Source organism: Triticum urartu, chromosome 6 (assembly GCF_003073215.2).
Source record: "Triticum urartu cultivar G1812 chromosome 6, Tu2.1, whole genome shotgun sequence".
In the NCBI taxonomy this organism is placed as follows: Eukaryota; Viridiplantae; Streptophyta; class Magnoliopsida; order Poales; family Poaceae; genus Triticum; species Triticum urartu.
This window is the reverse complement of record NC_053027.1, coordinates 18620526-18638261: the sequence shown is the minus strand read 5'-3', so window position 1 is coordinate 18638261 and position 17736 is coordinate 18620526. Positions and strand designations below refer to the sequence as shown.

Sequence of the window (17736 nt, the reverse complement as noted above, 5' to 3'; positions counted from 1 at the left end):
GTTCAGGTTGCAGGACGTATATATTGTTCTGCATCATTATCCATTTTCCCCTTCTGTTTTCCTACCAAATTGTCATATACTCCCTCTGTCCCAAAATAAACTTTGTACTAACATTATTACAAAGTTAGTGTAAAATTGAGTCACTTACTTTGGGAGGGGGTATTCAGGAACGGAGGGAGCAGTGACTAGTCACAGAAATGTGCTTGATTAGATTCAGATGCCTAGAACTCACCGCTAAATAGATATATCATGATCACCTAGAAATCCACTCAATCTGTGTGTCCATGCCGTGCAAAAATCAGCACACTTGCACACGTGCAAAACTCACCGCTAAATGTGTTTGACTTTTTAGCACAAAAAAGCAGCACACAGTTTTCCAGATTGAAGGGCTGATGCACCAAACTGCACAATTCAAACCCAACTCGACATTAAACTACATCTCTGCACATCAGTTCTCCCAACCACAGCTTCTGTCTCCAGATTCATGATTCACTCACGCAAGGCTCGGAACATACGAACTTGGTAAGGGAAAACATTAGAGATTTACAAAGTGGTCAAAAACGACATAATCTTGTTCTACTGGCGAGCTCTTCGTCCCAGGAGCCTCTCTTCCTCTCCGGTGAGATCAAGTTTAGTACAGGTCATAAAATGGTCTCGTGAAAATTGGCCGCATGCGGTTCCCGCGTGGAAACCCTGATGATCAGCTCACCCTGTTTGTGCACATCAAAATTGCCTCTTTCAACCCTTCTTTGTCTAGTGACGTCTCCACCATCACCTGCACAGGAGTAGGCCAACACTACGTACGTGAGCAGCTGGAATTTTTAGTATACTTGCACATTCAAATAAGCATGACGTTGGAACTTGGAAGTCAGTACCTCTTGCACATTGTTTCCATATCGTGCAAGGACCTTATATTTCTGACCAACCAGAGATGCCATATATACCTGATGAGTAATACGGAGTAGACGGCTTTAGTTCCATGAACCAGGCTGCATAATTGTGTGACCACTAAACATTTCAATATTTCATCTTACCTGAAACGTTGGAGCTAATCCCGGGCTCCGAAAGAACCTTCCTTTGTAAACATCTTTAACTTGCTCTATGTTTTTCAGCTCCTCGATAAGGGAATCCACCTCAGGCCACTACAATAGCCTATATTTCAATTTCCAGTACTCTCGGATCATGCTCAATGAAACATTCAAACATAAGCTCGTACATACCTCAAAATCTGCTTGTGCGGGTTCGAGAGATCCATCAATTGATGCTTCATCGCCAATGACTGCTTCCAATGCCCCTACTGGCGGACTTGGCTGCATAGCAGGGGAAAAGACAAGAACAACAACTGAGAAAAAAAAACTATCTGAAACTAGTGACTAAACACTGAGAAAACACGAGGACAAGGGGGGAACCGCCGAACATCCCAGTACCTTTACATCTTTAAGTGACAAAAAGATACGGCTATTGTTGAAATCCAGTTGAATAACTTTAGCATCAACAACCTGCAAACAAAATAACGTTAGTAGCCAATATTAAATATAACTATGAGCATTTTAGCGCCACTGAACTGCGTTGTTAAGTATAGAGTGACCCATGTAAGAAATGAGGAAAATACATGGTTATTTCCAAGGAAAACATAACGTCATTATCCAGAGATTAGAAGCTTCAATAGAAAACTTAGAAGAGCAAAAGGCTAAATAACAGAACTAATCACAATTGCTAAAGGATTACCTGACCAATTCTGTAAGAAACTGATGGATCTAAGGTCTCATCCCAGGACACTTCCCACTGTTGAATCAGTGCAGGAACTCCTTCAACCTTTGAAAGAAATAGTTAGCTGCTGAACTTGAAGGAAAAAGACAAACAACAAAAGGCATGAGACCTACCTCAACAAATATCCCAAAGTAAACAAATCGCTTGATAGTGCATGTGACTATATCTCCAACATTAAGCTTAGCCTGCATAATAAGAAAATTATATTTATGGCTGTGTGCCAACAGGATCAGATACACAGGCAATGCCTTCACTCTAATAGGATACTAATGCTGGCAAGGATCTTTCAGCTCAAGGAATGACAGTGTCACCAAGACTAAATTTTTCTGATTATATTAATGCAAAGGGTGCAGCTAGTAAGAACTACGATGCACGTACAGGAAGCTCAATAAATGTTCTTCTGCAAAACTTGGCTAAATCAATGAGACAATTCGACTTGAAATATTTAATAGGTTTCTGTGATTTCATCATAAAAATCGAGAATTTCAAAGAGTCCAGAAGTACCATCAGGCTTTTCCTTTTCTGAATCAACTCGTCACTTTCTTTTGGCCTCATGGAGAAAAATAGTCGCTTGGAATTTCTATCAGCCAGGACAACAGACACTCGGAGCCTCTGCAAAACGATGGAAATGTTACAAAAGAATGCAAATGAGTAGTTGAATATTGGGACACGAGGACCAGAGTCATACTTGACCGATAAATGATGATAAGAACTTGGATTTCTCTTCGTCATATGTTCGGAGAAGTTCTTCAAACTTCAGCCTAGACTGCAGAGTTCCTTGGTCCTGATGAGCTACTTCTGAAACTGATTCTGGTTCTATGCTCCTATCATTAACCTCGGAACCTTCCTCCATGCTCATACTCTGCTTGTACAAGGAAGGATCACCACCCTTCCTTCTTAACCAAGTCTCAAAAGCTAAGAATTTCCATTTTGTAGCAAGATTACGATATGGTAAGAAACCTATCATTGAGTCGAGTGACACCTGGTGAGGATTTCAAGACAAAGCTCAGACAAAAACAGGGATATAATATGATAAGAATAAGCGATTTCAGAAGGACCAAGTACATACCACAAATCCCTTCGCACTGCAGTTAATAAGTTCCACCTCAACCCTTTCTCCAGTACTTGCATAATGCTCTAGCCTTGTCCAGTCACTCTCAGTAATGTCCTGTATTAGTGATTCGGTAGCTCAGTATTCATATTCACAAGAACTAAAAAGGCTAGTAGGGGGGACTATCTCCTCCCACAAAAGTTGCATTCGCTCCAGTAAGTTCCGTTGTTATTTCTGCACAACAATCAGATGATGAAGCTCAAAAATCCGGAGATATACATTACCTCTAATGTTGATGATAAGACATTGCCCCCATCGTCAACATAACTTTTTTTATCATCACTATCACTTTTCTTCTCAGAATCCACTTGAGATGGTGAAGTTTCAACAGGCAGGTCTTTCCTACAATGTAATAATTGCCACATTAACTCGGCAGGTGAATCAACATGGAAGAAACCACAAAGACAATATTAGTTCGCAAACACAAGAGCATAGACAAAGGGGATAAATAGTGCAACTCGAGCTTCACTGAACCATTGGATACCAAGTGATGAAAATGTTCATAAAAATATAACTGTAGTGTTCCATCAGAATGTACCTCGGTCTTCCTTGCAAGAAAGCTTGCATTGAAAAATTGTTGTCGGTCACTGATGGTTTATCCAGAGCAGGCGAGTCTATTTGCTGAGTTAAACTTTCCTCAGATGGTTGCAGTCCTTGAGAGTACTAACATAACATTAGCGCCATGGATGATAGAAAACTAATTACAGGTCTCTTATGCCTTCCTTACCTTCCTCACGTTCACTGGTATCCTCTCCAGCAGCAACTAAGGTCGAGCCAAGTGCATTAGCAGTCTCTTTTGCGGCCTCTGGCTTTTGAAGAAGAGAAATGTTGGATAAATCCTCATCCATATCCTTCCTCATTTTCATGTCGACATTTGGTTTCATCTTCAGCTCCGGCTCCTGTTCATCATCTTCACTCTGATGCACAACGGGTTTACGCAAGGCGACATCCACAATGTCCTCTGTTGTGGTACTTCCAGCTTCACTTGTCTCTGTTCCTGCAGCTAAGCTCTCCTTGCTAGGCCAACTATCTTGCACCAGCTTTGCTTGTACATTTGGTTTGCTCCCCATTGGCCGCATCAAGGTCAAAGAAGGCTTATTTACCTTCGGTTTGATCACTGCTGGTCTCACAAAAGTCAAAGGAGGTTCAACTTGCTTCGGTTTGCTTCCTACTGGCCGTATCATAGCCAAAGAAGCCTCATCCAGCTTTGGTTTGCTCAGTGCAGGCCTTGAAACACCCAAAGGCTGTTTGTCTTTCATTGGTGTGCCTACTGTCTCTCCTGCGGTGGCAGTCTTGTCCTGCTTATTAGCTTCCATGAACTCCTTCAAAATAACATCCAGCGTGTCCTTTTTGGTGGCAACTAGTTTCTCTACATCGAGGGATGAAGCATCCGGGTCTGACTTCTTGAGAAGTATCTGAAGGAGTAATTCCAGAACATGTAAGGGATCACAATTGCTGAGAATAATCAAGCGACAGAAACCGAATGTTTCAGAACACGACACCAATGTTTTTTGCCAATTTATCATATTGTGTGACAGATGGCTTCATGGTTAACAGATTCTAAAGGCTAAGCAGTGTATCGGGACTAGTACTTGAAATCCTTCTACTTCCATACTTGCGAAAAAAACAGTAATAGGCCTAGTGTACCTCCGTACTTGTCAAATAACAGTAATACACCTACTCACATAAAGAACTGCTTATGGGTCTCTGACGAACAACAATAGGGAAACTACCTGTGTTGCTAGAAACTTCCCAACCAGTATAAAACTATAAATGTCTACTGGAAACAAAATATTTCAGCCAACTAGTTTGGCAGGATTGATATAAACTAGTACCTCCGTACCAAAATATAAGACGGAGGTAATGGTAAACTGTGAGTCCCAACTCTAATAAAGGCAGGCCATGTGAAACCAAACACATAAAAGAACATGGGAGAGTATATTTCACTGGGCGTCATAGTGGTTTCTCACAATCTAAGGCGATGGAAAATGCAGCTAAGTTGAACACTAAATTATGCGCAGACATTTCATCAGAAATGCTCACTGCCATCATACCGCTACAAAATACCACAATATCTCACAGAAAAGCATATAACGATCTGCATTCTGAATTTCCAAAGTTCAGGTGAGACAGCATTTCGAAACCTTATCCAGAGCCTAGGGACGAGACGATTCGCGGCAATACTACTAATTAAGGAAGCAGAGCAGCTACCTTGGCGAGGGTGAGCTTGGGGTCCTCCCCGAGGAACCGCCCGAACTCGAGCTCCATCATGTCCCACTTGTCCAGAGCCGGCAGGTCCCCTCCGTCCCCGCCCCCGCCAGCGCGCGGCGGCGGCAGCGGGCGGACGAGGCGCACCCGTCCGGCGCTGGCGCGCGAGGAGGAGGAGGAGGAGGAGGCCCCTCTGCCGCCGCGGCGTCGGAGCGCGACGGAGGGCCGCGCGGCCGCGAAGACGCCGGCCGCGGGGGCGGCGGCGAAGGCTTCCATGGCTGGCCGGAGAGGTTTATTGGCGGAATGGAGAGCCGCGGTGGTAACGGATAAACCTGCGGCCTTGGCCCCCCCCCTTCTCTCCTGGCGGGGAGGCCGTGAATGGCCGGATTTCCCCCACGTGGTGCAGCCTGCACCGTCCGATCGTAAGTCGGTTCTAATTTTTAGATTTGCTTACAGAACACAGAGAATTTCTATTTTTCTTTAAGTAAGTGTGCACGTGCAACGCACGTCTATTTGGACTAATAAATGTGCACGTATAACGCACGTCTATTTGGACTAATAAATATGCACGTGCAACGCACGTCTATTTGGACTAATAAGTGTGCACGCGCAGCACGCGTCTATTTGAATTAACACATTATACTAAACTTAATACAAGACAATTTTTTCATAAATTTGAAATTTCCCTATAAAGTACACGATCTTTTATTCCCAACTCGTACAAATAATTTGAAATATCGTTTCTCCTTAATCAACATGTCTCTTGTATTAAAAGACCACCCACTTTTCCCAATGTATAAAACTCAAAATTATTTAGAAGATTCATCATTATTCTTCATATGCACACATTTATGCAAGTATAGTCATACAAGAAAATGTCACTTAGGACAAGTTAAGGAACCGTTTCAGTGTCAACAAACTCCAATCAAGAATTACACAAGATCATCATGAACATATACAGAGAGAAGTGACCTCTCTTTCTCTCAGATTGGTCGAACAACAAGGTTTGGTATATATCTATCCGACGCTACTACATATATACAATATAACATCTCTTACAATCCCTAACATCTAAAATCAATTTCAACTTCCACATGTCATTCTTCATCTTTATGTATGACGTGGTCAAGAAAGAATCCCGCCAATTCCTCTTGAATTGCTTATATGCGATCATGTGGTATGAGTTCATTCCGCATCTGCCACATCCAATTTAAAGAAGAGGGTCAATACATATATATATATATATATATATATGAAAGAAACTCAATACAATTGATGATAATAAAATAAAATTGTGAATATTGTTTACGTACTAAATAATATGAGAATTTACCATGACCACAAAATATCCTACATTCATCATCATCATAATCAACAAGCAGTTTTTGCTTCTCTTGTATGTGGTCCAAGTTTTCTATCACGAAAACATGTTAACTCAACTGTAGATAAGGACGGTATGAAAATGCTCATGTAAAATTACAATTGTCATGTATTTACTGGACAAACAAATACACTTATGCAAACTTCATGTTTTTTAGTAAAACTTATGCGAACTTTAGTTTTTTCGCTAAAACTTATGCAAACTTTTGGGTTTTTTTTCAGTGAAACGTAATTTCATGACTGCGAGTAAGGTCTTGGTTCAGCGAATTTGCCTGTGAGTTCACTATGTAGTCGTGAGTTGGCCATATAATAACCGGTAGTCAGTACTTAAAAAAAACAGGGATGTCTGTTGCAGGTACGCGAAAATCAGTGAAAAATATAGAAAGAAAGAAGGCGATCGTCTCTGTGTGTGTGCTCCAGTGCTCCTCTGTTTCTCATTGCCTCATCTCTAGGATACTCAGGGAGTCGGCGATGGCTTCGGGCGAGTCAGATGGGGCCGTGATTAGCTACCTGTGCCGCCCTGGGGACGACTATGGTTGGCGACCGGGCGAATCTACATGCATGGTTATGGGGGCAGTTTTTTTTGGCCCGCTTATACTGGTCCAGAATACTCAGCGTTGCCCCCACTTGAAGGACGTCGGCGGTGGATGGTTGTCAGCGTGGGTGTTGTGGATGGATCTGAAGTCGACGTGGATGCCGGTGGTTCCCGGAGAGCATGCCCAGGACGTGGACGAAGTCGTTGCAGTCAGTAGAAGAGTGACCTGGCCTTCAGGCAGAAGACGAAGACGGCGACGACACGTGTGTGTTCGAAGGAGATGATAGGATGCGCTCGTGATTAGTTTTCTAATAATTAGATGCGTCCGTGATTAATTTCCTAATAGAATGGCTCGTAATTATTTTCTTAATAATAGGATGCGCGTGATTATTTTCTTAATAACAGGATGTGTTTGTGATTAGTTTTCTAATAATTAGATGCGCCCATGATTAGTTTCTTAATAGGATGTGTCCGTGATTATAGTTTCCTAATTGACCAGGCGTGGACTTTCATATTTTCCTCCACGGTGGAGTACGGTCAGTCAATGTAAATTGCTAAGTGCACACAGAGAACAGATTAGATTAAGGCTAGCCGTTAGATTGAGTTTAGTGGGACTAATCATGCGATAGTAATGTATTCGTGTACGTTTTGTGAGTTGCACTTAGAGAAGATAATGTTTGCTTCTTTATAAGTAGTATAGATATAGACTAGCACATATGCCAGTGAGTTGCAACGGGAAAATTTGATGTTTTGTTCACGCATAATGTATCATAGCTCATTGGTTGTTGTACAGAAGAGCGAGACAGGAGGTCCTTTGATCAATTCCCATAATATTGATTTATTTTGATTCGATTATTTTTTGCGGTCTTTATGGGAGCCCATAGAATGCCCATCAACGTACAAGTACCTGGCCCAAATGGCTTAGCCTGTGTAGAGCGAATCGTATGAAAAAATTAGCAGACGCTCAAACCAAATGAAATCAAGGAAAATGACTAAACCAAACCAAGAATACCTATTCCTTTTAATAGTAGGTATAGATGTTTTCTCGTTTTTGGTGCAGGGATTGAATTGTTTCTTGTGGAAGCTCCTTGGTCACAGGCACTGGAAAATAGTTGGAAAAAGAAAGGACCACACGATAAGATTTTTGGCTAATGGTGTTCTCATGGTTATGCCTATTCATTTATGTTTCTAATTACCGTTGCAACAACATTTGCATGAAAGCAGATCGGCTCTTTTCTCGTGCGCCGCTTTCTCACGAGTACAACTGTAATCTTATCAAATGTTGTTGGACCAGCTGAACACATAACATTATGTGGGCACCCAGTTGCCTTCATAGCACTTGGTGTCTACGGGCAACCACAAGTAAGTGGCCAATGTTCTTACATCCAAAACATGCATCCGAGGTTAAAGAAAAACCTTCAGTCATGTTTTATTGGCAACACGAATGATCCACTACACAGTCCGTAGTACATGAATATAGCTCACATTTATTAGTTTTTGGAGCAATCGTTCTTTGAAATAAAAAAAAAACCCACACTGGGAAGCTCATTGTTCATAGTATGTGTTCAACAAGTAACTCTTTTTGCCATTGCACACTTCATTTTTTTCAATGCATGATTAGGCGTGTTGACCGGGTAGATATGCATGTATGTGCATGCTTTGTGCACATATATATTTGAAAAGGAGATTATCAGCTCATCTCTAGGCTAACTTCTTTTTCCAGCAGGGCCGTCAAATAATATGAAATGGCTGTAAACAATAGAGTAGACCAGCACTGCAAGTCTTACTTTTAATAGATTATCCTGTTCTCCTTGCATATGGATACCTGACAAGATCCACTCCACAAACTTAACTGCTTACATGGTCTTTGTTTTTGGCAAGCCTAATCAAACGCTAGATAAAACACTTCCAGATTATCAGCCCTGACCTCCAGCACTGGTGTTAGGGCTATTCTAACCCTGGAGGCTATGGGCTTGAGCTTGAAGCGCGGCGTTTTTCCAGCATCTCATCATCCTCGGTGTCAACACCTGACCAATATCTAAATATTAGGAGTACTCGAGTTGCAGATATTCAAAAGCCAGTGATCGAGCAAAGAGGAAGGAAAGGACGGGCAGCACTCAGTAAATTGCTTGCAGAAAATACTTGGGAAGGGCAGCAAATTGATTTATTGACCACAAAGTATCAAACACTCTCTTCTATGTGTTGTCCAGTGTAATTAGTAGTCCAAGTTTAAATACATAGCAGGAAAAAGGAATGTAGAAGTGAATCCTCAAAGAACTTGATAGTAGTTGTAAAGAAATGGTGGCTTCCTGTTACGGAACTTCACAAGTTATGTAGTAATTACCAAATTTCTCACTCAAGAAAAAATACTCAGGGGCATCAGTAGCGACACTCATACTATGTGTGTGCTCTGTCATCCTAGAAAAACTGATTGCTTGCATTTGGCATGTGCCTGAGACAGAGAACATGCCGTCAAAACAAACATAGGCGCCCAACAGATTTCAAATCAAACTGTTACTAAGCGCAAGCTGACAAACTGTTCTTGCTATCTGAATAGCAATCCATGGAACAAAAGAATATTCAAGCTCGCCACCTCAATTTTGCTCACATCATATATAGGAGATGCATAAGCATTAGCGGCAGCAACGGATCCGTCTCTTATTTTTTTTTACCATATTAGTTATGTACTCCCTCCGGTCCTTTTTACTCTGCACATTGGATTTGCCGAAAGTCAAACTTTGCTAAGTTTGATCAAACAGAAATTATTAGCATCTATAATATCTAATAAATATAATATGAAAATATATTCCAAGATGAATCTAATGATATGAGTGTTGTTATGTGAATGTCTATAATTTTTTATATAAACTTGGTCAAAGTTGAATGAGATTGACTTCGGACAAACCTAATATGCAGAGTAAAAAGGACCAGAGGGAGTAGGTTTATCTCAAATCAATATCATAAGATAAATTTATAGGTGTAAAGATGACAACTAAGGACCTATTCGCCTCATTATATCTATGAAAAGAGAAAACAAGATAATGCATGCCTGACTTGAACAATATGTCCATTAGTTTGACCACAAGAAACATTTCTCCAAATGAATTGTTGCCATCTAGTGTTTTTTACGAGTCCATTAGGCCTCCAGCCTACTTTTTTCACTTGTCCTTATGATGGCAATTAGAACAGGAAAACAAATAAATCACACAATTGTGCTCCTGAGCTTGATTAGTCCTGCCACAAGCACAACAAAGTAAAGCAACTACGTACCAAATAGTGTAAACAAGAATAACGAATCACAGCAATGTACTATGAAGCATCAGACAAGTTGGGTGATAACTTGGACACAACAGAAAGTTTACCACTTGATATTGTCGGTGACGACAACAACGATGGTGGGAAGTTTCTATATATACATGGCGAACTGATGCCACGTCTGACCACCTTCTCAAGTTGGAATGTTTTGATATCCAACGTGAAAGTGTCTCCCTGTGATACAAGAAGCAAGTGCCTCTCTGTTGAACCCATGAAACTGTACCAAGAAGAAACCAGTGGAATTGTCTTCTCCAACTGCCACTGGCTGGAAGTCCCACCATTGTTTCGCCTAATTAGATAACTGATGTGAGATGTGTAATATGGAAGCACAAACATCCCAGTGACGCCTTCCCTTGCCTCCACAATGGCTATACCCGCAATCTATTCTGAAGAACCTCTCACTTGGGGTGGGAGGTCAGCAAGTGAGAACTCCATTCTCTGGGTGTCAAGCACCAGCAACTTCTCCCTGCACGCTGTCACCCCACAGAAGCAGCCATATGCGTGCCGGTACCGGCAGAATGAAGCAAAGCCTGCAATCCATGGAGTGCCTCGCCATTGTCCGGTGCTGGAAGAGAAGACGAAAGCGCCCTGCTTATCTCCCCAATGTGCAATGGAAATCACTGTGAATGATGTTTCTTCTGCGGCCTCCTCCGCGTCGCCGAGGAAGGACTGCCAGTATGGGTTGTCCACTGAATGAGGAACCCACCCCTCAACATCAGGGATCAGGGGAAGCAGGCGGTACCGCCGGTGCAAGGGGTCGCACACCACCTGTCAGGACCTGCACCACGCACCTACTGAAGAAGAGAAGAAGGAACACCAGAAGTTCAGATAAAGAACGGTCAAGATGCGAGGATACCGGTTCAGAGCAGATCAACGGCTCAGATGCGATCTTCGCCGTTTTATCTGTTTAACTGTAGTTACTGTAAACTAACCGTTACTACAGCGGTCACCGCGGTGGAACTGATCAGGTTATAAGTCCGGCTCCGAGGCTTGGTCGGACATGTATCGAATATTCGCTATCTCTAGAATTAGGTAGAACCCTAGCTATCGTATGGAAGACGGGGTATCTTCTCTCGCAAACCTTCCTTGTATCCGCTATTTCCCCAATTATATGCATCGATCGAGAGAGATTTCAGCGAATCCTTGATTTCTGATTGATTCGGACCTTACAAAGGTATCAGAGCACTGGTGATTTCCTCGGCGACGACTCGACGGCGGCGAATCGGGCTGTGGAGAACAGGAGGTTGGGATCTCTCGTAAAATCCCTCCCGTCCCTCCCAGTTCGCGGCGGCTGTGTTGGGCGGCGGTGACAGACGGCGACAGGCGGCAGTGAAATTCGGGCGCAGATCACCGAGTCCGATCCGGTTGCTGAGAGGCATTCTCTCAGTGGTAAAATTCCAGGATCTGATGGGATCCGTGCGCCAGAGAGAAGATCCGGTTGCTGAGCGACTGTCGTTCGTGATCGGGGCTATCTCAGTCGCATAACCAGTGAACAAGATGGCGGACACTCGAGCCAAAGTGCAGATCACAGTAGATCGTGTGGAAAAGGAAGTAGCAGATCTACGGGGAGAGGTGGAAGGCCTCCAGGAGCTCAAACAAGAGGTAACTAAACTCCGATCAGAGATGGTAACAATGCCTAGAGTAGAAGCAGAACTGTCTGAAATGAATGCGGGCATACAGCAGACACTACAATTGATTTTGCAGCAGATGAACATAAACAGTCAAAAAACAGAGGTAGTGACTCCAGATCCCAAAGCTTCAGATCAGTTTCACCAGGAAAAGGCCAGTGGACAGAGTTTAGTTACTGTCCCAGGCAGCACCAATGTGCCAGTGGCTCCAGTTTCTCGAAATCTGGAACAAGAATTCAGAGTTTCAGGTCAAGCTCCAGTCACTAGCATCCTTGGCATTACTACAGACTTGCCATACACTCAACTGATGTCTGATAGTACCAGAGTGTGTAGTGATAAACAACAAGAAACAGGAGTAAGGGGGCAAGTCAGAAATGCTACAACAAATCCAAGTGCAACAATACAGGCTCATACACTGGGTTTCTCAGGCAACAGTGGGTACTTTTTGCTCCTATAAATGCTCCTCTGTTTTCTCCACCACATACTTATAATCCTGTTACTGGTCAATATATCAACATGACAACAACTGCTCAAGGAATTTCTCCTGTATACCAGGCAGTGGGAAACTTGTATGATATGCAGAGAAACCAACACTCAACTCAGTTAGGGGGACCCTCTTATTTTGCAGAAGCAGTTCTCAAAGGTCCCAGACTGGAAATTCCACTATTTAGTGGAGAGGATCCTATTGGGTGGTTAATAGCTTGTGAAAAATTCTTTGACATGTCTGGAACACCCTATGAGCAGTGGGTGAATCTAGCTACAGGACATCTGCAAGGCAGAGCATCCAACTGGCTCAAGAACATATGTGTTCCCTGGCAAATGGTCACATGGCAACAGTTTTGTCAAATGATAGCGGACAGATTTTCAGAGGCTAGTGTTCATGAAGCTGTGGAATTATTGAAAAATATACAACAAACACACACTGTAGCTTAGTATATTGACAACTTTGAACAGTGTGTGGCACTGGTCAAAAGAGATCATCCTTGTCTCCAGGAGAATTTCTTATTAAGCTGTTTCATTGGAGGTCTGAGAAGTGACATCAAACATGAAGTATGTGGACAAAAGCCTACTGGAATAATTGAAGCATATTGGTATGCAAAAGTATATGAAAAAGCTGCAGCTGCCAGAAAAATTCAAAATCCCCCAATGTACAGAAACAGGAATTATTCACCTCCTTCCAAACAACCAGCAAATTCCTTACAAGTGCAAGTCCCAAATCAGGAAAAGTACACTGTTCCCTTTCCCAAAGATGCTAGAGCCTGTTGGTACTGTAGAGAACCATGGTCAAGACAACACAAATGCAAAATTGGCAAAACATTGCATATTCTGCAAGAGATAGACGATGATGAGGACAGTGACAAGGCAGAAGACACTGCTGGTGTGGATCAAGTGTATCATACAGCTCCTAACACTCCTGATAAGGACAAAAGCAGTTAACCTACTGTAGAGAAACCTGCACAAGCAATGCACATATCTGCTAATGCAGTAGAAGGAACCCCAGGTCCTAATACCTTCTCTTTGATCATAGAAATAGCAGGAAGAAAGGCCACAGCCTTGTTTGACAGTGGATCTTCAGATACATTTATTAGCACTGAATTTGCTATTAAAAGTAACTGCCACCAAGTGCCTATACATCCCAGAAAAGTAACAGTAGCTGGAGGAGGAAAACTCATATCCCTCTCTAAAGTTCCTCAAATGGATTTTCAAATCCAAGGAAAAACCTTCTGTAGCAGTTTCAAAGTGCTGGATCTCCAATCTTATGATATTATATTAGGGGCTGACTGGATATACCAATACAGTCCAATTTGTTTGGACCTGGTAGAGAGAATTCTGATTGTGACCAAACAAGGACAACCTATCACATTATTTGATCACACCATCCCTAAGAAGAAATGCATCATATCAGCAGCTAGAATGGAAAAAACTGCTCACAAAAGGGGTCATGGGATATATTTTGCAAATTCAGGAAGTGGCAACTGACAATAACAAGCAACAGATACCACCACCACCAGCACTCCAACCCTTGCTACAGAAATTTTCTGACATTTTTGCAGAGTCAGACAAACTACCTCCACAAAGAGCCTGTGATCACAGGATTGTCTTACAAGAAGGAGCAAAACCACCAAACTTGAGACCTTACAGAATACCTCATTATCATAAAGCAGCCATGGAAGAAATTATTAAATAGTTGATTAAAAAGGGAGAAATTCAGGAAAGTTTTAGCCCTTTTTCTTCACCTGCAATCATGGTCAGAAAGAAGGATGGGGGATGGAGACTGTGTGTGGATTACAGGGAGCTTAATGTAATCACCATAAAAAATAAATTTCCTATGTCAATTATTGAAGATCTTTTGGATGAGTTACATGGAGCAAAAGTGTTTTCTAAGCTGGATCTTAGGTCTGGATATCACCAGATCAGAATGGCTGTGGAAGATATTCCAAAAACTGCATTCAGAACTCACATGGGTCACTATGAGTATAAAGTAGTTCCTTTTGGACTATCTTGTGGGCCAGGAACATTTCAGAGTCTCATGAACACTGTTTGTGAGGAAGTTAATGAACCTGCAAAAGAGAAATTCATTCTAGTGTTTTTTGATGACATGCTGGTGTTCAGCAAATCACTAGAACAACACTATCTCCATTTAGAGAGAACTTTTGAAGTTTTGAGAAAGCATGAACTTTATGTCAAGCTATCCAAGTGCACTTTTGCAACAAATCAAGTGTTTTACTTGGGTCAGATAATTTCAGACAAGGGAGTTGCCACTGACCCAGGAAAAATCCAGTCAGTAGTAGAATGGCCAGAACCTGAGAATATTAAACAACTCAGAGGATTTCTTGGTCTGACTGGGTACTATAGAAGATTTGTGAAGAACTATGGACAAATGTGTAGACCACTGCATGATATGTTGAGAAAAGATGCTTTCCAGTGGGTAGAGGAACAAAGAAAAGCATTCCAAGCATTGAAAACCACTATGACTAGTTGCCCTGTTTTGGCCTTACCAGATTTCACTCTGCCTTTCACAATAGAGGCTGATGCTTGTGCAACAGGCATTGGAGCAGTTTTAATGCAACAAGGAAAACCACTTGCTTTTTTGAGTAAAAGCTTAGTGCCAAGGTCTGCTGCCCAGTCCATCTATGAGAAGGAAGCAATGGCCATTTTAGAAGCACTTAATGAATGGAGACACTATGTGTGGGGACATCCCTTGATCATAAAAACAGACCAACAGTCTTTAAAGTACATGACTACTCAGAGGTTAACTGAAGGAGTCCAGCACAAATTACTCCTTAAACTTTTGGAGTATGACTATACCATTGAGTATAAGAAAGGGAAAGAAAATAAAGTGGCAGATGCACTTTCCAGAAGAGACAGTGTACAAAACATGCAGTGCAACAATATCACTGTGGTCATACCTGCTTGGACTGAAGATGTGAAGAAAAGTTACCAAGCAGATCAGGACACAGACAAACTTGTAAAGAAAGTGGCTATAGATGTGGAGGAAAATCCAAAATTCACTACTCACAATGGACTGTTAAAATACAAAAACAGAATCTATGTGGGAGCAACCACTAACTTCAGATAGGAGCTGTTACACACTTTTCACTCAGCAATTGGGGGCCATTCAGGAGTAAAAGCCACTTATTACAGAATCAAGAAAGTCTTTTACTGGCCAAACATGAAGAAAGACATTGAAGTGTTTGTCAGTCAATGTCCTGTATGTCAAATCAATAAGGTGGAACATGTTTACCCTCCTGGGCTACTGCAACCCTTACCTATTCCTGACATGGCTTGGTCACACATCACAATGGACTTCATTACAGCTCTCTCAAATTCTCAGGGCAAGGAAGTTATTCTAGTGGTGGTGGACAGATTAACCAAATATTCACATTTCATTCCATTGGCTCATCCTTACACAGTGATGACAGTATTTGAAGCCCTTATGGATAATGTGATTAAGTTGCATGGCCTGCCTATCTGTATTGTGTCTGACAGAGACTCAATCTTCACTAGTGCTTTACATCAGGAGCTGTTTCAAGCTTTTGGAGTTCAGATCAGGTTTAGCACTGCTTCTCATCCACAAACAGATGGACAGATAGAAAGGGTCAATCAGTGTTTAGAAGCTTATCTAAGAGGAATGGTTTTTCAGGAGCCCAAAAAGTGGATGAAGTGGCTGCCATTGGCAGAGTTATGGTACAACACAAGTTACCATTCTTCACTGAAATGCACACCATTCCAGGCACTGTATGGATACAAACCACCTCATATTGGAGAATTTGCTGTCACACAGCCACTGTCTCCAGAGGCAGCTCTAACAGTATCTGAAAGAGAGCACATGATGCAAAGATTGAAGGCAAACCTGGAACATGCACAAAGCGGAATCAAGCATTTTGCTGACCAAAAGAGAACAGAGAAGCAACTGGAAGTAGGTGATTTAGTATTTCTCAAAATACAACCCTACAGACAAAATGCTTTTGGTTTGAGAGGATCTCTGAAGCTAAGGTCAAAATTTTATGGCCCTTACAAAATTCTGGAACGAATTAGGCAAGTTTCCTACAAGCTACAGTTACCGGAAGGAACAAATATACATCCTGTGTTTCACATTAGCCAACTAAAAAACACATTGGTCACAGGGCTATAGCACTGCCCCATGTGCCACTAGTTACACCGGAAGGGTATGTTAAGACAATTCCTGTGGCAGTGTTAGACCACAGAGTGATCCAAAGGAACAAGACTCCAGTCGGCCAATGCTTGGTCCAATGGGAGAGTTTGGCTCCAGATGATGCCACGTGGGAAGATGCTACGTTCCTCAACAAGACATTCCCTGGTCACAAACTTTTTCGCCTCGAGGACAAGGCGATTGTCATGGCGGCGGCATTGTCAGGACCTGCACCACGCACCTATTGAAGAAGAGAAGAAGGAACACCAGAAGTTCAGATAACGAACGGTCAAGATGCGAGGATACCGGTTCAGAGCAGATCGACGGCTCAGATGCGATCTTCGCCGTTTTATCTGTTTAACTGCAGTTACTGTAAACTAACCGTTACTACAGCGGTCACCGCGGTGGAACTGATCAGGTTATAAGTCCAGCTCCGAGGCTTGGTCGGGCATGTATCGAATATTCGCTATCTCTAGAATTAGGTAGAACCCTAGCTATCGTACGGAAGACGGGGTATCTTCTCTCGCAAACCTTCCTTGTATCCGCTATTTCCCCAATTATATGCATCGATCGAGAGAGATTTCAGCGAATCCTTGATTTCTGATTGATTCGGACCTTACACCACCAGAGAACTATCGAAGGGAGATCTGCTGAGGAGGACGCGGCCGCCGCGGGCGTCCCGGACCTTCCATTCGCGGGCGGGGCCGGGTAGGAAGGAGAAGGAGAAGTCGACGGCAAGGGCGACGGCGCGGGCTGCCGACGCGGAAGGAGAAGGCGGTACTACGGGGAAGAAGACTCGGGTTTGAGCGAGGAAGCCGAGGAGGGGAGGGTCATGGAGCTTGCGGAAGCGCCGGAGGAAGGGGCGGCCGGCGATGAGGCGACGGAAGGAGACGCAGGCGCCAGAGGCGCGGATGACGTCGGCTAGCGTGGGCAGCCGGAGGAAGATCTCCGCCACGAGCTCATCGGGGATCGGCAGCGAGGCCATTTCCTGGAAGCCATGTGGCGACGGCAGCATACGGGGAGAGGAACGGCGCCGTTGGTCGAGGATGCCCGGATCTACGCGAGGGTCGTCGCTGGTCTGGCCCTCGTCCGCCACGGCGCCGCCCATCCCGCCGCCAGTGATGAGAAGCTCCGC

At 43.1% G+C, this 17736-nt stretch overlaps 1 protein-coding gene across 1 annotated transcript; it reads right to left on the bottom strand.

Annotated features, from left to right (window-relative positions):
- Positions 1 to 324: 324 nt before the first annotated feature.
- LOC125513028 lies at positions 325 to 5427 on the bottom strand. The gene is made up of 14 exons (XM_048678070.1): positions 5093 to 5427; positions 3609 to 4296; positions 3420 to 3534; positions 3106 to 3223; positions 2840 to 2938; positions 2459 to 2752; positions 2275 to 2382; positions 1884 to 1955; positions 1729 to 1815; positions 1428 to 1499; positions 1221 to 1310; positions 1035 to 1142; positions 876 to 944; positions 325 to 775 (listed from the first exon to the last, which is right to left on the bottom strand). Exons 1-14 carry the CDS (start codon positions 5363 to 5365, stop codon positions 701 to 703), a joined length of 2268 nt encoding a protein of 755 aa, XP_048534027.1. The 5' UTR covers positions 5366 to 5427; the 3' UTR covers positions 325 to 700.
- Between the last annotated feature and the right edge of the window lie 12309 nt (positions 5428 to 17736).